The sequence below is a fragment of the Leptonychotes weddellii genome, chromosome 10 (assembly GCF_054177405.1).
Source record: "Leptonychotes weddellii isolate Sample4059 chromosome 10, ASM5417740v2, whole genome shotgun sequence".
NCBI lineage: Eukaryota > Metazoa > Chordata > Mammalia > Carnivora > Phocidae > Leptonychotes > Leptonychotes weddellii.
The window spans coordinates 96,306,018-96,331,387 of record NC_138378.1 but is presented as its reverse complement, the minus strand read 5'-3'; the positions used below and the strand labels follow the sequence as shown (position 1 = coordinate 96,331,387).

Below are 25,370 nucleotides of genomic sequence, written 5' to 3'. Positions count from 1 at the left end.
CCTCTTTAATACCCATCACCAGGCTAACCCATCCTCCCACCCCCCGCCCCTCTAGAACCCTCAGTTTGTTTTTCAGAGTCCATCGTCTCTCGTGGTTCGTCTCCCCCTCCGATTCCCCCCCCCGACTCTTGATCTCAGAGTTGTGAGTTCGAGCCCCACGTTTGTAGAGATTAAAAAAAATAAATAAGCTTAAAAAAAAAAAGTAGTCTTAAAAAAACAACACTCTGGAGAGCGTGTAGGAGACAGATTGGAAGAGGAGAGCCCAATTGCAATGAGACCAGTTAGGAAGTTGTTGTAATGGTTTAGGTGAGAAAGAAATGCCTTAACTATAGGAAAAATGAGGGGTATTGTAGAGGAAGGCTTGGCAGAGGTTTGTAAGAGGTCAGGAATGGGCAGATTGTAGTAACATTCATTTGAAAATAATAGGAGATGAAGGAGGCTTAGGGTAGAAGAGAATGAGTTGTTGGGGAGCTTCACACAGAAAGATGCTGGGAGGCACTTGAATGTGTGGGAGGGCTGCAGAGACAGATCTATTTCCATTATAAACTGAAATAATAGGTATTGTTACTTTATCCTATTTGATTTGTAGAAACTTTTGCCATATGAAGTTGAACATGGCAGAAGAAGAGGACTATATGTCAGATTCCTTCATTAATGTCCAGTAAGTAAATGTGTACATCTCATGTAATGGCATGTAGGAGACTCCTAAGCAATGACATTGATTTTAAATGCGGGTTGGAAGGTTAGTTTCATTGCTTTATGGAAACATCACCTACATTTTCATATTAAAGATACTAGGAGCCTTTATTTCCCTTTTAATACTAAACATTGACTTCTGCCCTTGATTCTTGTTATTCTCCTCTTTCAAGGAAATTTCTCTTCTGCTTTATTTTCTTACTGTCTTTTCTAGCTAGTATTCAACTTTGCTCTTTATTATTTCCAACCTCCTAGAAAAATTAGTGTAAAATTACTTTCTTCAACTCTATACTTCTTTAGTTTCCTACAATCTGGCACCAGCCTTCATTATTTTTATTAGAGCAGCCATTCTCAGAGGTCACTGATTATGTTCTAATATCAATAATAACAAAGGTGATCATAGAGGTAGTGAACTTTTAAGCAGTGTCAAATGAGTAAGTAGCAAAGTTATGAGAAACCTTCAGGTACTCATCCAAAATCACCTTTTCCCTTATTCTTCAGACAAGACATCAGACCAGGATTGCCAATGCTGAGGCAGATCCGAGAAGCCCGTCGAAAAGAAGAAAAGCAACAGGAAGCTAATTTGAAAAATAGACAGAAGAGTTTAAAAGAAGAAGAACAAGAAAGACGTGACATTGGGTTGAAGAATGCACTAGGCTGTGAAAACAAAGGGTTTGCTCTGCTCCAAAAGATGGGATATAAAAGTGGTCAGGCCCTTGGCAAGAGTGGTAAGTTCCGTCTGGACAGAAGCAGGTGTTCCTAACCACCAAATGGTGATCTATTGATGAGTACCAGAGACAACTCTTTACCCATCTCCACTGAAATTAAGACAATTTAGCTAGTCTCTTATATGCTAACAAGCCATATAGGGAACTTCCATCTTCCTATGCCACTTTAGACAACCATTTGCCATCAAGAGCTACTTATCAGCCCAGCTCAGCCTTGAAGGCGCTAACATCTGGGATAGACGAGACTTACAATGAAGGCGGCAGCTAAGAATGGTGACAAGAGAAGGGTTGAGGAGTGCAACAGCCCAAAGACAGTGAAATGACATCGAGGAGGATGGCAGCACTCTGCCCTGCTCGCTCTGTACCTGTGGCAGCTGCCTAAATGAGCATCTGGTTGGACAAGCTCAATTCTCGCTTCCCTTTTAGAAAGTGAGACTGTTTATTAAGATGGAGAGGCCCTATGTTTGTAGTAAGCTGTCTTTCTTGTCTTCTCTTCTTTACTGTAATGGCTTTGATCCTCACCTAGCAAGGCTTTGCTTTCTCTGGAGGCTGCCGCCCTCTTGGACATAGAGTATCGGTGTTTTCACTTCAGGAAACCCTACCTTCAGAGGGCCCTGTGGGGCAGCCTTACTGAGGAGCAGGTATTTGATGGCAAGGGAGGTAGTTGATTATAGAGTATAGTCAGTTTTCAGTCTCAAGTGACACTGAAGCTGGAAGGGTATGTATAGAACATTGTAACGTCGCATACCATGCCCACCTATAGTTTGCAGAAGAATTTCTAAAGTAGTTTGTGTGTTTTGTCCTCTTTTCTTAGGAGATGGTATTGTTGAGCCAATTCCTCTCAACGTCAAAACAGGTATATAATTATTTTTGAGTATATTTACCAGTAATAAGAACTGATGTTTAGATCTAACACATACATTTGCTTACTAAATACTTTTCTTATGGTAGCACTATTACAGTTCTAATCACAGGAAACCCTCAGTAAGATATTTCTTTTTTTTTTTTTTAAGATTTTATTTATTTATTTGACAGAGAGAGAGAGATCACAAGTAGGCAGACAGGCAGGCAGAGGGAGAAGCAGGCTCCCTGCTGAGCACAGAGCCTGATGTGGGGCTCGATCCCAGGATCCTGGGATCCTGACCTGAGCCGAAGGCAGATGCTTAACCATCTGAGCCACCCAGGCGTCCCAGTAAGATATTTCTTAAACTTCTAAATCTTTTAAACTAAAAATAAAAATTTCAGTGAGTATAAAATAAAATTTAAATCATAAAAATATGGGGAAGAAATGCTGTGACCATTAAAAATGCAGAGCTACTTTTGTCCTTTGAAATGTCCTAAAAGTCTTCTAAGACAGATTCATCCATTCAGTGTTTTTCTAAATACTTTGGATGAATTAAGGAGAAAAATATCTATTTTATTTGTTCATGATATTTATATGAAAGTATGACAGTTGATAATGTTTTCCCAATTTAAAAAATTTTATATAGCGTGACTATCATATGAGATCAGACTAATGATCTTGTAAAAATCAAATTGTGTGTTTGGGTTTAGAAAAAAAAAAAAATCCCTACTGTTTTCTCCTGTCATTCATGTCAAATGATTTTGAGTGATTGTTCTCAGATTAGAATTGTGTGTCATATGCAAATATGTCAGTTGCCATGTTTTAAAAGTGTGAAGCCAGCAGGTCCCTCAGCAGAGTTTGCTGTTTGAACAGGGAAAAGCGGCCTTGGTCATGAGGCATTACTGAAACGGAAAGCAGAGGAAAAACTAGAAAACTACAGGAGAAAGATTCACATGAAAAACCAAGCTGAAGAAACAGCCGCAGAGCAATTTCGGTAACACTTTGTGCTTGCGCTACGTTGGGTTTCATCTTGTCTTTCCTGTCGTATGTTTTCTGGGAGTTGGGCACATAAAATGGGTAAAGAGAGTACAGACTGTTAGTGGACTGTGGTCTTCTTTCAATGAGACTGTGATCGATTGATTGATTTTATTTTTTTTTTAGACTGCGATTTAAACATAAGCATGATGAAGTGAAGCTGGAAGGGGACCTGAGGAGAAGCCAGCGAGCATGCCAGCAGTTGGATACTCAGAAGGCAAGCCTTTGACCTGTATTCAGTTTGGAACACTTTTGGCACCTGGTGTGATTTTCCCTCTAATTAGAAAAAAAAAAGAAAGAAGAGAACTCCAAGCCCAGTGTATCTAGCCTGCTACCTGGTAAAGCTTTCATTTAACGCGCACTACTGATCTTTGATGATTGGTACTCACGATGACTTGTCCTCTGCAGGAACCAGAGTGGTCTGAATTACCCACTAAGCGTCAAATAATGTTTTTATATTTAATTGTTCTCTGCTTATTTGAGTATCGATGACTCAGAGCTGGTGCGTGTGGAAATTCTGTTCACCGGAATATTTGATTAACCAGAATAGCCTATTTTTAGTCCATATTCAGTACTTTTTGTGTCCCTAATTAGTAAAACCATGGTAGATTACTATCTGTTTCAGATGTGAATGGTTTTTAAAATCCTATTTTTTCTATTTTTATCTCACTTTGCTTTTATTTTTTATTTTGATGTTTCCACCAAAATAAAATGACTTCATTTTAAGTCTCAAAAACGTTTGTAAAATTTCCCTCATATGTAAATAGATCGCTGGAAGCCATCTCCCACTTTTCTGTATTTTCATAGCATTTTATTTTGTGTCTGTGTCATGACACTTAAGATTTCTACCTTATATGTATTATTTTATACCCATTAGGCTACGTATACCCATGTCTTTTCCTTCCTAGACCGGCAGCAGCTTGGGGACAGTATTCCAACTGGGTCTTCATCCCCATGGTTCATATAGCACAGTGCTTAACTCTTGAGGCAGCACTCAGTAAATACGGAATTGAAAGAATATGAATTCATGTTGACACGAACATACTTGTGTTTAATTGGGAATAATTCTCCCATTTTCAGAACATTCAGTTTCCCAGGGAAGCATGGTACTGGTTGGGGCTTGAAGAGGAGACTGAGGAAGAGGAAGAGGAAGAAAAAGAGCCAGATGAAGATGAATATAAGAGTGAAGACTTAAGTGTACGTTTTGGCACCAGTTCCTTGAGCAGGGCATCTCAGCGCTGGCACCACTAACACTCCGAGCCCTTCTTGAGAACCACGACATTATAACTTTACCAAAAGTATATAATTTCTTCCTTTGGCTTCAGTTTACACTCTCATCTCAGCTTTGGTTTGGATGACGGATGAGCTGCAAATGTAAATTATTTCAATTTCTACCTTGTTGCCTGTTAAATTTCCGGAGTGATTCTATAGGAGTACCTCTCTCCTCCACCCATAAACAAAGCCAGAAAACATAGTTCAAAGGAAATGGAGATTATTCAAGAAAGGAATCCTATTTCTATGGTTATTTGTACGTGAGCATTTTGTAGGAACCATTTACAATTTGAAAAACCAATGTTCTGCTTAACTAGGAGACCATTGTTGAGAACTTTAAGGACAAAGGAGGCAGTGTTCACTCTCATCCCACCAGGGAAGAAGATTCTTTGAAAGTAGAAGGGGTCTTTAAAGGATGGTGATTAAAATAGAGCCAGCCCAAACCTATTTTCTAAATGTTAACAAGTGGTCTCTTTGTGTCTGGCAGACTTGTGAAAATATCAGGGTGGCTGATAAACTGGAACATGTTCTAATATACTCTGCCCTTCATACTTCTCCTACCTGGTTAAGAGAGTAGCAGATTTATGGCTTTGGGCTAATTTGGCAGGATCCAAAAGATCAGAAAACCAAGATTCTGTTCAATTTGAACTATTAATGTGCCTATGTCCTACATCTAGGTACTGGAAAAATTACAAATATTGACTGGTTATTTAAGAGAAGAGCATCTGTATTGTATTTGGTGTGGAACAGCCTATGAAGGTAAGAAGATACTTCGCACTTTTTAAAAATATTGAATACAAATGTTCTTTGATTTTTAACTTTGATTTTTCTTGTGTGTGTGAAAGTCACATTTCCCATAGACAATGGTAATTTCTTACTCCATCCAAATGGTAATGTGGGACCAATGTCTTAAAGCAATAGTGAATATAGAAATAATTGAGGCCTTTTTTCAAAAATCTATTTGAGAGAGAGAGCACGAGTAGGGGTTGGGGGGATCGGTGCAGAGAGAGAGGGAGAAGCAAACTCCCACTGAGCAGGGAGCCCAACAAGGGGCTCTGTCCCAGGACCCTGAGATCATGACCTGAGCCAAAGGCAGCTGCTTAACTGACTGAGCCACCCAGGCTCCCCATTAATTGAGGCTTTTAACTTTTCAGAAACTAAATGTGCAGAAGGGAATTTTTCGGTCTTCTATTTCAAAAAGGAAGAATTTTTGAGTTAATTGGGGATGATTTGTTTTCATGATTTATTTTTAAAGATTCTTTCTTCAGCTATAGTACTTGAAAAATATTTAAAATTTTTAGAACTAGTTTTTATGTAGATATTATCCCTGAACTATAAAAATCAGAATGTTGAAATCCACTCCAAATGGGTTTAAAACTGGCCAGATGTCTTATAAAGTCAAGTACTTTCCCCTGTAATACATTCGCCCAAGTTGGCTTTGTTAACTTGAATTTAAGGACTTTATACTTGACAGTAAAGACTTGTTGGTTCTTGTATCTTTTCCTGGTTTAGCTGAGTAAGTAGCAAACACAGCTACGAAACACATGTTATGTTAACATAATTTTCTGGAATAGTTTACTGTACAAGTCATATTAATCTTTTATTTTCCTCACATAAATCACAGATAAAGAAGACCTCTCTTCAAATTGCCCAGGACCAACTTCGGCAGATCACGACTAAGATTATTTTCAATAAAGTAGAAACTTGGGAAATGTTTCCTAAAAATAGACAATTGAACAGTTAGAATTCCCACATTATGCCTAAAGAAAGAGGGCCTTTTATATGTTGTGTTCTTTTTGTAACTTTGGAAATACTTTGTACTTTATAGTTGTTCATAGACTTCAGAAAAATAACGGAATGCTATTTCAGAACACCAGTGTTACAGACACGGGCAATTACAATTCAAGACTCGATTGTGATGCTTCTGGGGCTTAAGGATACCTCTCTTATTCCCCTCTTCACTTTGGATCAAACTGAGAAGTAAGACATGGGAGTCAGAGAGAGCTCAAAGTGTCGGCTTTATTTATCATCAGTGAAGCTGGAGTAGAGAGCAAGGTTGACTTGTTCTCCTGTCAGGCTCCCTAAAATATCTCCCTGCCTAGACGCAACTACAGACCTCTGCCTCACCAGGGATAGAGCCCACCTTTGCATTCTGAGACCATTCAGCTTTCAAGCTGAGAGAACCCACCAGGGGCTGGGCCACACATGCTGACTTCCTCAATTGTATAATTGCGCTCCATTATACAATTGAACAATACTATTTAATATTTACTTTTTCACTTAAAAAACAATAAAATTGAATTAATAGCTAAAACAAAGAAGTTCATCTTTCCTTGGAATTACAGTCAGATACTTTCCTGTCCTTTTAGCCAATATTCTGATATTCATGCAGTCATTCCCAAAGCCACGTGGATTGATTTAGATGGAACAGAGTTAGGCACCAACTTCTTTTTTTCCTCCAGTTAATGACTGTGGAGAAAACCTCCCACCTGCCTAGTGGCCAAGAATATTTTTAATATGTTCACGCATAATTAGGCTGAGAACATACAAATAACTTTGATGGAGTCTGTGACTCTACCAGAGTTGTGGTCTGCATTTCCAGGTCAAGGGCTAGAACTAGGCCTCCCTTGGAGAGTGGGAAACATCCCTCCATTCTTATCCATCGACATGAAAAATACAGGCTTTCAATGAGTAAAAATTTATTTTTATTAATGTAAGTCTTCATTGATTTCACAAGGACAATAATGAAAACCAACAGAAGCAAAACATTAAAAAGAATTTTTAAATTTGCTTTAGTGAATTTGAATTTGCTTCAGTGAAATTTATGTGAAATTTGAAACTTAAATTTTAACACATCATGTTATATACTTTTGTTTATACTGTGCTAAGTTTTCAAAGTCCTATCTGTAATTTCTAAAGTGTTTCATTTTAATATAAATCCAAAATACCAGAGCTTCTATAATGCAAAATAAACAGACTTTAACATAGAAATTGGTTTGCTTTAAACACCTTTATTTTAAGTGTTATTTGCCATTTAATTGTTGAAATTTGAAAGTGAACATTATTTAGTATTAGACACATTTTGTAGGATCAAGCATATGAAATTCTTAATACTTTCATTTCCCACCAATTCAAAAGTACTTATGGAGTTACTGCTTTATGCAAGGCAGTACATTCACCACCTTGGGGTATAAAAAAATGAGAGAGCCTGTCCCTGCTTTCCAGAAATTCAGAGAGAGCCGCATAGGAATTACTGAGCTCCAAGGCAAATTGGTGAGCATAATACTGAGGTACTAAACAACAGCAGTACTAGGGAGAAGTTTCATTCTGAGTGGGGATGATGGAACACTATGAAGTCACTGAATTTGGTCCTGAACGTAACCTGGATACACAGTTATGAGGGTTACAATGTGACCCAGCCCTTCCACTCCCAGGTATTCACGCAAGAGAAACAAAAACACGTCCACATAAAACTTGTCCATGAATATTCATAGTAGCATTGTTCATAATATCAGGAAAGTGGAAACAACCCAAATGTCCATCAACTGATGAATAGATAAATAAAATGTGACATATCCATATAACTGATAATTAGTTGGCAATATAAAGGAATGAAGTACTGATCCATGCCACAACATGGATGAACCTTGAAAACACTATGCTAAGTGAAAAAGACCACATATTGTATGATTCCATTTAAATGAAATGTCCAGAGTGGGCGAATCTATAGAGATGGAAAGTAAATTAGTAGTAGATTAGTCTTTGGGGGAAGATGAGGAATGAGTGCTAATGGGTATGGGTTTTCTGCACAACTCTGAACATACTTGACACCATTGAACTGTATAGTTTAAAGGGGTGAATTGTATGGTATGTGAGTTATATCTCAATAAAATTTTATTAAAAAAATTTGAAGGGAATTTTAGGTAGAAACCGTAGTAGAGAGCCACTGAGTGCAAAACCTTATTCAAGTAACACAGCCAACCTGTGTGGTGAGGGCTTATTCAAGTAACAGTGAACATGGGTCATGAAGCGGGAGCCTCCAGAGGAGCATGGCCCTGCCAACACCTCGACTTAAGCCCAGTGAAACTCATTTCAGACGTCTGGCAAGAGAATAAATGTGTGTTGTGTTCAACCTCCAAGTTTGTGGTAATTTGTCGCAGCATAGAAAACTGATAACAGGTCTCGAATTAACCCCTGAAGAGCCACACATATTTGAGAGATATTTGCCTCACAGTTTTACCTATTATACAGTTTTTAGTCAGAGTTTAAACCAATAGTGAGGCCACCGTACATCGATCAACCATAGTCCCTCCATCTGAGGAAATGAAGGCTTGGGATAGGCCACAGTCACAGATAACAGAATCACAGAATCATAGACATTTAGGACTCGGTGGACATTTCAATATAAAGAGTAAATATCTAAATGGACTGTCTGCCATATTTTGTCCCTTAGCCTGCTTTCCTCTATATGATCTCTCTTGGCAATCCCCTAGATTCAAAGTTGAGCTGCAGGGGTTGCTTCCAGATAACATACACATTATTCTGCGTACGATTCCATCCTTTCCATCGTGTCCCTATCGTGTTGTTTCCTACAGTCTGCTCTACATCTTCACCTGAATATTCTGGCTGCAACCCAAACACGGCGTCTCCACGTGAGAGCTCACGTTTTACCTCCCTTAAGTGTTCACCTCACCGTGAGGACAGACATGCGGTGGCCTCACTATTGGCTTAAATTCTAATGAAAAATTGTGTAATAGATAAAAGTGTGAGACAAAATAGCTCTCAAGTATGAGTGGCTCTTTGGGGGTTAATGTGATTGGGGCCTGTATTTCCTGTAATGGCATCCTAATCCAGCCACACGCCTTTAAACAAACCTGGAGGTAATGTCTGCTGCATACCTTCTCCTTAATCCTCACAATTAGTTACCAACTCCTCTTGGTTCTGACCCCACTATTTCTTCCAGGCCGGCACAGTCTCTCAGCATTCTGGTCTTTTAAATATAGTCTCCTCCCGCTCCAACCCATTCTAAGCACACTGTTTTAAAGAACTGGTTGGGTCACACCCACCTCTGCTCAAAAAACAAACACCTCATTTGTCACCTTTGGAGTTTGCCAGGGCACCAACTCATTTTAAAAATAAATATCCCATCTGTCCCATTTAAGTTCTTTATAGAAGAATCACAGATGACAAAGAGGTTTGATAGGATCTGAAAACCCCTATTTTGCAACCCTTAATGAAATAATGGATCCAAAAAAACAATCATCAATGGTTGCCAAAACTGTTAGGTGGAAGATGGGTAGGAAACCTGATAGGACATGACAGCCCCAGAGCCCACCGATCAATCTTCAGAGCATCGACAGTGGAAAAACCAAACATATTCCTCCCAAAGTGATGCCAAAGGAAGTATACAGCATTGCTGATGCATTATTCTTGGGGAAGAAAATCTGAACCAGAATCAAATCAAGTTTCTAGTTCTGACTAGACACCATGGGGATGTTACCAGTCAGATCCTGAATGAAGGAAATTCTACAGGATATGTGATCCAGTTCCTTCCTCAGATAAATGGCAAGAGGAAAAACTGAAAACAGGGGTAAATGTTAGAGTAAGAGACATCAGCTACATACAGTGTTGGATCCTGATTTAAACAACCAGTAAAAATATTTTTTTGTGAAGAAAACGGAATACAGACAAGATTATTGGATGACAATCAAGGAAATCTTATTAATTTTATTGAATGACAATGTTATCATGGTTTTGTTAAAATTCAAAAGATCTTATATCAGAGATACGTTTTTAAGTATTTACAAGTGAAATGATATAATGCCTGAGATTTGCTTTAGAATACTCCAGTAAAAGAAAATTTTAAAGAAGAAGGGGGTATATACAACAAGGATGGAATACTGATCATTGTTGAAACTGGGTGATGGGTACATAGAGTTTCACTATTCTTTTCTCTCCCTCTCTTTTTTTTTTTTTTTTAAGATTTTACTTATTTATTTGAGAGAGAGAGCAGGGATTGGGGCAGAGGGAGAGGGAGAGAAGCAGGCTCCCCGCTGAACGCAGAGCCCAACGCGGGGCTCAATCCCACCACCATGAGATCATGACCTAAGCCAAAATCAAGATGTATTTAAGATAAAAAAGAATAACTAGGCAGTAAGCAGTAGTAAACTCAACAGCCAGTTTAAGAAAAAAAGGTGAATTGTTATCTTTGCAGTTCACCCCCTGGGTCACACCACTTCTGTCCCTCCTCAGAGAACCACTATGGGATTTAATATTTCTTTATTCCTTTCTTTCCTTTTATTGTTTGACCACATTTGTTTGCATTTCTAAACAAAATTCTTTCCTTTAGCATTCTCTCTGGAACTTTATGTAAAGAGAACCATTCTGTCTATATTTTCTGTAACCAGCTATGTTCCCTTAACATTATGTTCCTACCAGATGTATCATGTTACTGCATTTAGCATGTCATTCATTCATTTTCACTGCTATGCAGTATTACAATGTATGAAAAAGAAACTATTTATCCATTCTTCTTGTGACGGACATTGTTTTTTGTTCTTTTGGCTATTGTAAACAGAGTTTCTATGAACATTCTTGTAGGCATGCAAGTGGGAATGGAACTGATGGCTTTGAGGGTATATACACCTTCAACTTAACCAGATCAGACCAAATTGTTTTCCAAAATGATTGTATATCACTTATCTTTTTAGGGACACCATATTTCTCTAACAAGCTGGTTAGCTATTTAAGACAAGGAAAGATCTTACATTTTTTGGCCTAGAAAGAGTGAACACTTGATAAATATTATTAGTTGATTGATTCACTAATTGATATAAAAAATTTGAGAGATTCCCCCCCAATGTTTATAATAAGGAGATGAGCCAGGACAATTAGGCAAATGTATGAATGTTTCTGAAGTTAAAAAAAAAAAGATTCAAACCTTCCTAAAATGTAGTGAAAAATTAAGGGAAAAATTAAAATAGAAGGTAAATACCATCAGCAGTCCCTAGAAGATTTTAGACAGTTACAGAAAAATTGAATATCCAAAGTAGGATACTTTTTTAGAAGGGCTCTACCACGTGCTTCGTTCCTTTTTCACTGCAACATTCTTCCACTCCTTCAAAGTCTCCAGTATTTCAGATGCATTAGGTCGCTTTGTGGGATCCTGTGACAATAATTTCTCCAGAAGAAATTTCTGTAATGATAATGAGTCAATACTAAGAAATAGAACATTGCAATAAATGAAATTCTGATTATTTTCAAGTGCTTACTTCTCTGGCATCAAACATATCTGGGAACTTGTCAGCCCTTAGGTCTTTAAAAATCTGAAAATAAAACATATATATATATATAATCACTAGGAAATTATTCACTTGGGAGGAAAACCAAACTTGTTTCTTAGCCAAGAAGCACACAGGACTCCCCTTCCCCACCTTGCCCCATCCTTAACATCATGATATGCTGAAGTGTTAAGAGCATCATATGCATTATCTCCCTTCATCCTTTTTGGAATCTTATGTGATAGGTATTTTGATTACCCCATTGTACAGAGAAGGCTGTTGGTTCCAGGCAAGTTCCCTTTATTGAGCTTCAGACCAAGCTGTCCTGTTGCCTAATGTCTTTAGCGGCAACCCACTGCCTCCATAAGAAAGTCCATCATCTTGCCTTCATCTAGCCCCACCATGTCTTTCCAGTGCCATCAACCATCGCTTCCTTGTCACATATACTCCAATAAAAATGCCACTGCCTGCTATTCCCACACTCTGCACATTGCTGTCTGAAGGCTGGATCTGCCTTCTTTCTATTTTGGACCATTAGAAGCGAACCAATCCTTCAAAGCTCAGCTTAAATACCCCCATGAAACCGAAATCCCTCTAGCTAGCAAGATCTCTGTCCTAGTCATTTCCACAAAACTTCATGTCTTCTCCCAAAACATGTATGGCATTCTCTTATTTTCCTTTCTAGAATATAAGCTCCTTGAGAACAAGGCTTATTCATTTTTATAACCCTGTAGCACTTAGCACAGTGTCTTATGCAAAGCAGGCAATCCATAAAAGTTTACTGACTGACTCAAGAAACAGCTGTAGTTTTATGAGCTGTACATACCTCTCAAAGAAGACCAAAGGTTTTGGTCTTAAACAAAAAGCCCAAACATGGAAAAGATAAAATCTGTATTTCCTTTTCAGTCAACACGAATATATTCAAGAGATTATTTACCTGTATTGTTTCTGAAACAGTGGGACATATGTAAAGAAGTTCTGCGAGAATTAGCCCCAAAGCAAAGATATCCACTTCTTTTCCATATTCTTCTGAAGAAATCTAAAGAGACCAAGATATGTTTACATTCGTTACTCACCCAATATAAATATCCATGTTCTTCTGAAGCCAAAAAAAGTTATTTGACCAAATATCTTCTATCATGTTACAAGACATGTTTGTTAGCAACATCTGTGGAGTCTGACTGCCCTGGTTCCAATCTGTCACTAAATAGCTGCATCACCCATGTAAATGAACCATCAAGGGTAGAATAATCTCAACCATAAAACGGGGATAACGAAAGTTCCAACCTCAGAGTTTGACTGTGGTGTTAAGTAAGATGCAGCAGGTAAAATAGCTAAAATATTTCTCACAAGTGACTTGCATGCAAATGTTCATAGAAGATGTATTTCTAATATTCTGACTGGAAGCAATCTGAATGTCCATCCGCAAGAGAATGAATAAGCACACTGTGGCCTATTCAGGCAATGGAATAGTACTCGGTAACAAAAAGGAATAGTCTGTTGGCATAAGCAACAACTAGAAGTTCTCCAATAGACATTACTTCGAGGGAAATAATCAAATACAAGAAAGTACATAAAGTATGATTCCATTCATATGAAGCTCAAGACAGGGAAATCTAATCTGCGGTGATAGAAACCAGAGCACTAATTGCCTCTGGGAAGGAGGGATGGACTGGAAAGGGCCTGAGGGAATTCTCACAGGTGAGGATAATGTTCTACATTTTCATAAGCTTATGGGTTTCACAGGAATATGCCTTTGTCAAAAAAATGTACATTTAAGGTATGTACATTTTATGGTGTATAAATCATCCCCTAATAAAATGATTTTTAATTTAAAAACCACTACGAAAATGAAAAGCACAATGATGAATGAATTTTTAAAAAATATTTTTAGGGTGGCAATACAGGGTGCAGGAGATACTTAATAAAGTGGGAGTTAAAGGGGGGCCATTAGCCACCTATTGTCTCCCACTTTCACATTCCACAACAAACTTAAATTATGTCTTTGTGCCACACGGTCCCCAAAGGGAACAGGTGGATTTCCTCTCCATTCTAGACTCTCAAACATCAAAAAGATGAAAAATAGACAATAAACTGCCAACCAAAAAATATAAGCTACTAGAATAGTGAATCTATATATAAGACAAACATTCACAATCAATAGCTGTACAACCAGGTTCATAACAGCAATTTTCACAAGAGCCAAAAGGTAGAGCAACCCACGAATCCACTGATGGATGAATAGATGTGGTCTATCCATACAACGGAATATTGTTAAGCCTTAAAAAGGAAGGACATTCTGACACATGCTACAACATGGGTGATATTGAGGATATTATGCTGGGTGAATAAAGCTAGTCACAAAAAGACAAATACTGTATGATTCTACTCAAACAAGATATCTAGAGTGGACAAATTCATAGAGACAGAAAGTAGGATGGTGGTTGCCAGGGCTGGGGGAGAGGGGAATGCAGAGCTATTCGATGGGTGCAGAGTTTCAGTTTTGCAAGATGAAAAGAGTTCTAGAGAGGGATGGTGGAGATGATTGCACAACAACGTAAAAGTACGTGATGCCACTCAACTGTGCACTTAAAAATGGCTAACACGGGAAATTTTATGTTATATGTATTTTACCACAATTAAAAATAAATATGTTTTAAAATCAATAGACTTATTAATAACCAATTAGATACAAGGAGTCCCATTTTAACAGCAAAACACTATACGTATTGAGGGAAATGCTTTAAAAATAGAAGTGGTCAAAAAAAAATAAAAATATAAGTGGTCTTCATGAAGAAAAAAATATTTTAAAACTTCATTGAAGAATATAAAAATGGCCGTAAGGTAGGTTTATCATTGCCCCCGGCTGTGCTCTGGCCTCCCAGTAAGAGGACGACACCTGCCATCTCCACCCCTTGGGTTGGGCCATGCACTTCACGCAGGGCTATGATGGGTAGTGATGTGTGCCACTCCTGGGCAGAGCCCACACAAGTCATCACAAGGTTCTACCACCGCCGCCGGCTGTGAGGACAGCAATGACCCAGACAGGGTGCTTCCTTCAGTCTGCGTTCTGGAATGAAGGAGACAACGTGGAACAAAACCACAGCCAGATCGCAGCCAACACATCACGTGGGCAAGAAATAAATCTTTGGTGTTTTGTATGCCACAAAGAGATTGGGAGTCACCGGTTACCGTAAGACTGCCTGGCCAAGGCTGACTTGAGAGAGGACTTGAATAAGTGGGAGAAACCTGTCAATTTCCTGGAGCAGAAGTCTCAGATATATAAAAATGTCAATTCTCCTCAGTTGAATCCTTCAATTTAATGCAGTTGCTGTCAAAAATCTCAACACCAGTGATGGACCATGACAGGCTGATTCTATGGTTTATTCCAAATGGAATAGTGAATGTGAACACTAAGAACATTTTTAAAATGAAGAATGATGTGGGAGGTCCTGCTGTCCAAATACTAAAACCAGTATTATAATGCTATAATAACTGAGACAGTATGATATTAAAGAAAAAAGATAAAAATAAGTCATTTGGACAGAAGAGCATCCAAAAACAGATCCATGAGTGTGTGGGAATTTCATGTATGATAAAATAGCGTTTCTTTTAGGTTTTTATTTAAATTCCAGTTAGTTAACATACAGTGTAATATTAGCTTCAGGTGTACAATATAGTAACTCAACTCTTCCACGCATCACCCAGGGCTCATCACAAGTACACTCCTTGATCCCCATCACCTATTTCACCCATCCCCCCACCAACCTCCCCTCTGGTGACCATCAGTTTGTTCTCTATAGTTAAGAGTCTGTTTCTTGGTTTGCCTCTGTTTTTTCCCCCTTTGCTCATTTGTTTTGCTTCTTAAATTCCACATATGAGTGAAATCACATGATATTTGTCTTTCTCTGACTGACTTATTCCGCTTTAGCATAATTCTCTCTAGCTCTATCCACATCATTGCAAATAGCAAGATTTCATTCTTTTTTATGGCTGAATAATATTCGTGTGTGTGTGTGTGTGTGTGTCTCCCGCATCTTCTTTATCCACTCATCAGTCGATGGACACTGGGCTGTTACCATAATTTGTAAGATAATGCTGCTATAAACATCGGGATGCATGTATCCCTTTGAATTAGTAGTTTTGTATTCTTTGGGTAAATACCTAGCGGTGTGATTGCTGGATTACAGGGTAGTTCTATTTTTAACTTTTTGAGAAACTCCTATAGTGTTTTCCAGAGTTAACATTCCCACCAACAGTGCAAGAGGGTTCCCCTTTCTTCACATCCTCACCAACATTTGTTGTTTCTTGTGTTGATTTTAGCTATTCTGACAGGTGTGAGGTGAGATCTCACTGTAGTTTTGATTTGCATTTCCCTGATGATAAGTGATGTTGAGCATCTTTTCAGGTCTCTGTTGGTCATCTGTATGTCTTCTTTGGAAAAATATCTATTCATATCTCCCGCCCATTTTTAAATTGGATTATTTGTTTTTTGGGTGTTGAGTGTTATAAGTTCTTTATATATTTTGGATACTAACCCTTTATGGGACATGTCATTTGCAAATATCTTCTCCCATTCTGTAGGCTGCCTTTTAGTTTTGTTGATTGTTTCCTTCACTGTGCAGAAGCTTTTTTTTTATTTTGATGTAGTCCCAAGAGTTTATTTTTGTTTTTGTTTCCCTTGCCTCAGGAGACACATCTAGATTGCTACGGCTGATGTCAAAGAGATTGCTGCCTATGTTCTCTTTTACGATTTTTATAGGTTCAAGTCTCACATTTAGGCCTTTAATCCATTTTGAATTTATTTTTGTGTATGGTGTAAGGGAGTGGTCCAGTTTCATTCTTTTGCATGTGGCTGTCCAATTTTTCCAATACCATTTGTTGAAGAAACTGTCTTTTCCCCATTGGATATTCTTTCTTGCTTTGTCAAAGATTAATTGACCATATAATTGTGGGTTCATATCTGGGTTTTCTATTCTGTTCCATTGATCTACATGTCTATTTTTGTGCCACCACCATACTGTTTTGATTACAAATACCATTTTTATTATGGTAAAATATACATAAAATTTATCATTTTAACCGTTTCATGTGTGCAATTCAGTGGCTTTAAGTACCTTCACAATGTCACACAACCATTACCGGTATCTATTTCCAAAATTTTTTCATCATCCCAAACAGAACTGCACCATTAAACAATTTCCCATTCTTCCTCCCTCAGGCCCTAGTAACTTCTGTTCTACTTTTTGTTTCTATGAATTTTCCTTAAAATAAAAGCTTACATCATGAACTATCTGATACATGGTGATGGGCAACTGCATATCCACATGAGGAAGATCAAGGTATATCCCTTCCTCAGATGTATACAAAAACTAATTCAAGTTAAGCTCAACTAAAGTAAAAACACAAAATATTTTTGTAATGTTGTGGGAGAAATGGCCTCCAAAATAAAAATGAGAAACCCAGCAGCCATAAAGAAAATACTGATAAAACATGACAACTTAAAATTTAAGCTTCCATGATATATCATAAACAAAGAAATAAGGAACAATCAAGGAGAACAAATCTGCAATATGGTTAACAGATACAGAATCAGTAACTGAAATATTTAAATATTCCCTACAAATAAATTAGGAACAGATAACCTAATTAAGAAAAATGAGGAAAGGACACAGAGAATCTGCACAAAAATCGTGAAGTAAATACATGTAAAGATGGTCTACCTTCCTAAAAATCTGAAAAATGCAAAGTGAACCAGCAAGATACTCCTCCTTCATCACAGTGGCCCAAACTGCAGTCTGCTAGCACCCTAGTCTGATTGGGAATGGGAAGGAGAAAGCAGCATTCTCCAACACTTTGGGAGGAAGGCATAGTAGAATCACTTTTTGGGGGATGACAATGTCACAGTATTGGCCAAGTTTGAAATGCACTTGTCATTCTATTCAATAATTTCACTTGAAGAAACCTATCATAGATGATCATGGGAATACTTGTTTTTAGAGTCAAAGATAAGGGGGGAAACGTAAAACTTGCTAACAGCCTAAATAAATACCCATCAGTAAGAAAGAGTTACATAAATGATGGTACAGGTCAGCATACAATACAGTTGCTAAAATGAATGTGTCAGATCCACAGGTGCTGACATAGAAGGATTAGGATACATTGTTGAGTGAAAAAAATTAAGTCACAAAATAACATGACAGTAACTTTGTAAAAGCATGTCCTTATATCTTCGTGCAAAAAGTCTCTATATACATATATATTTGTGTTTATATATGTTTATATATATATATAAACACAGAAAATTATCTAAAAGGATAAACAACAGACTCCATGAGAAGAGTAGAAAAGAACGTTAAAGGCAATTTTCCCTTTTTGTTCTATATGCTTCTGTGTTGTTTTAATTTTATAAGAGGTGTCTATTATCTCTATAATTAGAAATACAAAAGAAGTGGAAAATACATAGAAAGGAAAGGGACCTCACCTGCTCTGGGCTCATGTACCGAAGAGTTCCTTTATTACTTGTCCGATTTGCATACTCTTTCAAGGATGTCACAAGTCCAAAGTCTCCAATCTTTATGTGCTTTGTATTTACTAAAAATATGTTACCTGGCTACAGAAAAAAAAAAAAATCCAATATTTATAAGTACCAATTCAACAGACTGTTATCACATATCCAAATCATATTTAACAAGGGCTATTTTTATATTTCCTTATAAGGCATCTACCCTTACATGGGTAGCCCAAAACAGGACACTTAGTCACAGATCTTTAAAGTACCAGCTGAGGAAGTAAGGACTTCTCTCTCAGCAGAGAAGGCTTCGGGCCTAACTGCCTTCAAATATCTGAAGATATGCTTAGTGGAAGGTGGATTCACTCTGCACAATACTAGAGGATAGAAACAACCAAAGGCTTGCTTTAATATATCCTAATATACTAATAGTGTGGTCCAAAGAATGGGAATTTGAGAGTTCCCATCTCAGGGAGTATTCAAGGCGGGGCTGGACACCGACTTGGTAGAAATGTTGCAAATATGAATCCAGGATCTGTTGGGGGTGGAAGTAGAAGCCCTTCAGATCTCTAAGTTTGAGATTCTCAGAATGAGTCTCTTCTCAATAAAGCTGTTAAGATATCATGTGAAGAATTTCTCCTGGGGACTTCCTTGATGTCAATTTCTCCAGACCCCTGACAACTTCTTAACAAACACACCCCCTCTGTCCTTGAAGGCAGGCCACATCAACTGGAAGCTGATAACTAGCACTTAAGTATTTCTGTTCATGTACGTTAATTCTCTAAGCATATCGAAAAAGCGGCGGCGGCGGGGGGGACAAATGGGGAGTGTTGTTCATTCTATTCCACCATTTTGTAGGTGGTATTGACAAACATTCTAAAGACCATGAAAACAGGAAGGTTGTTGATAAGGAGATTAGTATCTTGCCAATCTTGGGGCGTCTGGCTGGCTCAATTGGTGGAGCGTGAGACCCTTGATCTCAGGGTGGTGAGTTCGAGCCCCACATTGGGTGTAGACATTGCTCAGAAATAAAATATTTAAAAAAACATATTCTGTCATTCTTGAAAAGGCAACTTTGAATATGATGTTGGGCTTGATGTACACATGCAGACTCTGGGAGGCAAGTAATACTCACGAGAGGGCCTAGCAAAGGAGCTGACAGGGAAGAGACCGTAAAGCCAAGAAGGGTGAAAGAGGAGCTTCCAAGAAGCCAGCCTAAAAAGGCTCGTGCAGAAATTAGCAGTTAGATTGGCACCATTCACAATTAGATTGGAATCTACGGCTGATAATGAAGACGGAAACCTGCAGATGCATGTGGGGTGGGTGTAGAGAGAAAAACCTCCCAATGCGGTATTCAGGTTACCATGTAGGAATACGCTGGCTTTGCAAGTGCAACTGCTCCTCCCACAGTGGTCTGTAACTTGACTCTGAGCAACCCTGAGGTTGCATTTACAATGCTTCTAAATATATAAGCTGGATGAGACTGTCCAGTAAAAAGAGCAGATCATTTGTTAATAGTTCATCAAAAAGAAAAAATACGGGTGCCTGGGTGGCTCGGTTAGTTAAGCATCTGCCTTCGGCTCAGGTCACGATCCCAGAGACCTGGGATCGAGCCCCGCATCCGCAGGGAGCCTGCTTTTCCCTCTCCTCCCTGCTGGTGCTCCCTCTCGCTCTCTCTCTCAAATAAATAAATAAAATACAATCTTAAAAAAAAAAGAAAAAGAAAAACAATAAGGTCACATTTTGTCTAATCAGTTATGGTATAATAAGGCCAAAAAAAAAAAAAAGTGCAAACTTTATACAGGAGGTACAGGAAGAAAGGACTGAATCCGCAGACCGAGGCTGACCGAAGAGCCTGGGCCTACAGAGGGAAAGAACCTCCAAAGCTTTTATTCTAGAAACCTCTATGTCCCTCACCAGTATCTTCGTCTAGTTTTTTTTTTCTCTCCATTTTGCTGTAGTATCTTTCTTTATTACTAACGTATAATTAACATATAAGTTTCAGATGTATGATGTAATGATTTGATGGTCTAATTCTGCAGATTCTGACAGAACGTGGTAAATGCTGGTAGACTTTATACAGTAGGGACTTCTGGGGTAAAGACCATTCTCTGGCAAAAAGCACCTACAGCTGGTATCATGTGAAGCATCACAGAAAAAGGTGCACGCCTTCGCTGGCATCTTCTTTAGGCTGGGAGAAAGCAGCAACTCTAGCAGTAAAGCTAAAAAAGTTAGGAGAGGCACGAAGGCTCAGGAGTATTAAAGTCTGACCTTTGAGCAACTGCGGCCATGGAGCAAACACTGTCTGCAAACACAGCCAAGAGAAGAACCGCCCGTAACCCAGGGCACAGGCAGCGTGGGAGACAGAGGTGCTAGGGAAAAGAACGGCCAGGTAGCACCTGTCAGTTTCATGAATTCATCCAGAGGGGGGTCTGGGAGTTAATACCCAAACGTCTGCATTTATTTGCAGATTACTTTTTAAGTAATTGTGCTTAAATTTTTTATTTAACTATATATATGGTTTATTCCAAAGTGAAGGTATAGCCATTCTAAATCTGTTCTTTTGAGCATAGTTCTTATAACATTCCAACTTTAAAATGCACCTTTAAGATATCGTTAAAGAAAGATGGAACCAGGGGCACCTGGGTGGCTCAGTCCGTTAAGCTCAGGTCATGATCCCGGCATCCTGGAATTGACTCCCACATTGGGCTCCCTGCTTGGCGGGGAGTCTGCTTCTCCCTCTCTCTCCCTCTCTCTCTCTGTCCCTGCCCCCTCCACCTCATGTTCTCTCTCTCTCAAATAAATAAAATCTTAAAAAGAAAAGAAAAGAAAGAAAGAAAGAACCAGGTGGATTCCAACACAAAGGCCTCAAGCCTCCAGCTCCTGGGGGCAGACCAAAGACACACTATCTTTTATAGGCCAATTATTCCTATTAGGCCCAACAACTCTATACACGAGTGCTTCTTTTTCTCAAGAAACTCTTTCGCTTCATTCCTCATTCCTGGCTATTGTAGATGGGCGGGATAAGCAGACAGCCAAGATCCATATAGATTAGTTGCTTCTGCCAGATCCAGAGTGATCAGGAAAGGCTACGTAAAGAAATTGAGACCAAAGAAGACAAGCAGAAGAGTGTTCCGTGCAAGAAGAACATGAACAGTGTTAGGATTCTGCATGGCTAGTTTGTGATGGGAGTAGACAGATTATAGGGAAGAGAGACTGGGGGACACCGTGAAAAATTCTTCTGTCCCTTCTTTCATTTTGATGAGAAGGTAAAATGGGAAAACAGCTCATCTGGACCATGAAAGAAGCTAGGAAGCCAGCAGAAAATAAAAATACAAAGCTATGTGTTCCAAGTTTTGGATCAGTACAATTTTCCAATCATGGGGTAGAAATGTCTAACCAGATGCCAAGAAAATTCTAGACTCTGGATCCAGTAGCTGTGACTGCCCTCAAGAGTAATGACTTAAGAAATAAGGAGAACCATGTTCCCAAAGCCAGTCACGAGAGTCCCTTCTGCTTCTCCAACAAGCCTGAGTAGCGGCAGAAGCAGGGACAGAGCGGCCCTTTGGCTGTGCTAACCATGGTAATGATCCGCACAGAAATGTTCAGCTTACGGAAGTTGTTGGTGTTTGCAACTGGAGTATGACAAGCAGCCAGATAACACCAGAAGGGAATGAGCTCCTGCCTACAGGGCTCCTTCCGATTGTCTAGATACATTCATTTATCCTGGAGATCTTCTGAGTGGTGCTATGGAATGGTATTTGGGGCAAGTTCTAGATCCATTCTAACTTTAAAGGATCAGAGATATTATTTCCTCAGGACTGTCAATCAATTCTAAAACTAGAGAAGATAGATTTAAAATTACTAAATCACATCAAATCTGAAGAGTACATTTTCCATTTACCTTAAGGTCTCTGTGAATTAGCTGTTCACCATGTATATACTTCACACCTTCTGCTATTTGTTCATATAATTCCAGAGACAAAGGTTTGTCTGTCTTCTTGCCTCTTCTGTTGTCAATCCATGCCTCCAATGTCCCTTTATCACAGAATTCCATTTGGATGAGAAGGCACTTAATCTTTGGTCTGGATATAAAATGTGCAGTACGTTACACGTAGCAATAAAAATAAATTTATAAAAAATAACCTTTCTTTTTAAAATTACACTTTATCTCCTTAAGAACCCCAAAACATGTCTCAAAACAGAAATCTAATAAACTTGAATCAAAATACATCATTTTTTATTTAAATCATAAGTTCCCAAATGTCCAGAGCGCTATTTGTTAACTATTTTATAAAGTTTGAGCCTGCCCATTCTTTAATGGTAAAGGATCCTTGATCCCCTTTGCTAATAGGAACAGGAACATTAATGCAATGGCATTAAAGAGAACCAAAGTTCATTACTACATAAAATAATTCTGGAACGTTTTAATTTACTATCGACCTACTGAACATCTGTTTTGTGGAAAGCACAGAACAGGCACCTAGAGATGAAAAAATGAGTTAGATACCGTCCTTGCTGTCATGGGAGTTATGGTTTAATAAGAAAGAAATACGGGCAAAACAAATCAAAAACAACAGCGTAAGGATAGGTTCTCAAAGAGAAGTGCCAATAAATTGCTAAGAGATACCTGTGAGGACTGATTTTGCTAACCATGCTTTTATGTTGCTTTCTCAACTAGGTTGGCCTCAATATTAATTTATATTCTTTGAACTTATGTTGGCTAGAAAATAGGAAGAGAAAGCCAAGAATCTGTGGAAAGCTAAAGTCCTGCCTGTATGCTGATGGTCAGCAACCCCTGAAACCAATGATAAAGCTCTCAATTACATGGGGCAGAGCCGGGGCTGGAGTCAGGAGTCGATGAATGAACAGGCCTCAGTGTCCTCGGGATTTCCGTGAGGACGGTCCCCCCAAGAACACTGGCTGACTTTCAGAGGGAGATGTCAGGTCTTGAGAGCCCTCCAGTCCTTTGTCAGGGGCTTGAGACAAAACATAAGTGATACCAGGTGGGGTATCCACATCTCAGCTCATAGTCTTAAAATTCTGTTCACTGCCCACCACGCCACCGTAAGGGGTGTGGCTGTATTCAAGAGAGACTCCTTGGGGCGCCTGGCTGGCTCAGTCGGTAGAGCAGGTGACTCCTGACCTGAGGGTCGTGAGTTCAAGCCCCATGCTGGGCATGGAGTCTACTTTAAAAAAAAAAAATTTTTAATTTTAAAAAGAGGGGCGCCTGGGTGGCTCAGTCGGTTAAGCGTCTGCCTTCGGCTCAGGTCATGATCCCAGGGTCCTGGGATCGAGCCCCGCATCGGGCTCCCTGCTCAGCGGGAAGCCTGCTTCTCCCCTTCCCACTCCCCCTGCTTGTGTTCGCTCTCTCACTGTGTCTCTGTCTGTAAAATAAATAAATAAAATTAAAAAAAAAAAAGAGAGAGAGAGACCCTCTTGACTGCACCCCACCAACCAAGGGCCTCTGAGAAGGCCAGAAAAGTGCTGGCAGCTGAGGAGGGGCTTCCAGCTGTAGCGTCTGTAACATGTTCAAACTTTCTCCACAAAGCTGCATTTACAGCCTGGTCTGAGGTTGGGGCATGTGAGTAAGCCTACACATTGACTGAGATTCTGAAAATAGCTGAGGACAAAAAAAAAAAAATTTTTTTTAAGCAAGTTTGGAGCAAGGAATAGGAGCCACAAAAAGATTATTCATTATTTCCTTACCTGGTGAATAGAGACATAACAGTGTCTCAAACAGTGTGGTTGTGATATTACTAATTAACAGCCTTATCCGGTGGCCCACACATAGTAAATGACAGTTTCCTCCATCCTATTAGGGCTATGAGAATTCTTTTTAGTTACCTTGAAGGATTTACGCTGTCCTCAGGATGGTAATCTTCCCCAGCCCAGCAACAATAGTAGTGAACAATATTTGGGTGATCAAGTGCTGCCAAAGCTTTTACTTCACGCTCTACCTTCTTGCTTTAAAGAAACAGGGAACATAAAAGTGTCATTATACATCCCTGTAAAAACTACAGGTTGAGTAACAGAAGACAGCTATGTATGCTCCCTTAGTCAACGGTCGCCACGGTTCCCACACTCTGAGTGTTTAAAAGGAAGCCAGGAGCACTCGAAAGGAAAGACTGAACACAGTCTGAAAAGAGAACACAGACTGAAAAAAAGTGGTGACTTCATTAATTCCAAATATCAGAAAATTTAAAAGTCATTTGTGGTGGTCTCCGAAATGCCAGTCACGCAAATTTTGGTAGCTAATTCACACACTGTATTTTGTTTAGACTTGTGTTAAAATCACTTTGGGTTTCACAAGCAAACCCTGTTTGGGCAGCAAGGGTAATCCAGGCAACTTGAAGAACATAAATCAGAATTTTCAATGCATAGCAAAAATACACAAAGGAGATCATCTATGCAGAGAAAGTGAGACTACACAGCACATGTAGGAGCTTTACAGGGATGTGGAGTCAAGAGCAAAGATAATTCTATGCTACGTGGAATAAATAAATTTGAGATTTAATGGTGAGAAGGGGTAAGCAAACATTTTATAATTCCATTTTTTAATTTGAAAAGTTCTATATCTACATGGCATAAAACTTATAAGAATAAAGGAAGAAAAAGTACTCACATCAACAGTCCTAATATAATCAGTTATTTTGGATTGTTTCTTAATTGTCTTTCTTCACACACATTTTTATATACTTGTAATTATAGTATATAATTTTTATCCTATTTTTCCACATAACAGGTTATCTTTACCATTTTCCTTGTTACACAACCTATATAACCATCATGTATAAACTTTCTCATGTAAGATTTCAAAAGTACAGAAAATTAGAACAAATAGTGTCATGACCGCTACCTAGCCATCATCCAGATGAAACCGTTATTAACTCCTGGCCAATCTTGTTTCATCTATGCTCTTATCCACTTCCTCATCTCCCCTGGATTATTCTGAAGCAAATTCCAGCATCATACCATTTCATGTGTAAGTATTTTCAGTATAC

The 25,370-nt window shown here is 38.8% G+C and overlaps 2 protein-coding genes across 6 annotated transcripts in view; one reads left to right on the top strand and one right to left on the bottom strand.

Annotated features, from left to right (window-relative positions):
• GPATCH11 (G-patch domain containing 11) overlaps positions 1-10,721 on the top strand; it is a 13,896-nt gene extending 3,175 nt beyond the window's left edge. For both annotated transcript variants that reach the window (XM_031032551.2, XM_006737449.3), the window contains exons 2-9: positions 590-661; positions 1,198-1,424; positions 2,239-2,280; positions 3,142-3,262; positions 3,430-3,520; positions 4,384-4,500; positions 5,253-5,334; positions 6,200-10,721. In XM_031032551.2, the coding sequence (XP_030888411.1) occupies positions 603-661; positions 1,198-1,424; positions 2,239-2,280; positions 3,142-3,262; positions 3,430-3,520; positions 4,384-4,500; positions 5,253-5,334; positions 6,200-6,255 (795 nt within the window). In that variant the 5' untranslated portion in view covers positions 590-602 and the 3' untranslated portion in view covers positions 6,256-10,721. The remainder of the gene's footprint in view (positions 1-589; positions 662-1,197; positions 1,425-2,238; positions 2,281-3,141; positions 3,263-3,429; positions 3,521-4,383; positions 4,501-5,252; positions 5,335-6,199) is intronic.
• Positions 10,539-25,370, bottom strand: part of EIF2AK2 (eukaryotic translation initiation factor 2 alpha kinase 2) — a 32,432-nt gene continuing 17,600 nt past the window's right edge. For 3 of the 4 annotated variants that reach the window (XM_081796928.1, XM_006737451.3, XM_081796931.1), the window contains 6 exons: positions 24,214-24,333; positions 22,271-22,451; positions 18,340-18,468; positions 12,793-12,894; positions 11,847-11,900; positions 10,539-11,770 (listed from right to left, as the gene is read on the bottom strand). In XM_081796928.1, coding sequence (XP_081653054.1) covers positions 11,648-11,770; positions 11,847-11,900; positions 12,793-12,894; positions 18,340-18,468; positions 22,271-22,451; positions 24,214-24,333 — 709 coding nt within the window. In that variant the 3' untranslated portion in view covers positions 10,539-11,647. The remainder of the gene's footprint in view (positions 11,771-11,846; positions 11,901-12,792; positions 12,895-18,339; positions 18,469-22,270; positions 22,452-24,213; positions 24,334-25,370) is intronic. The other variant, XM_081796930.1, reaches the window with a different exon arrangement.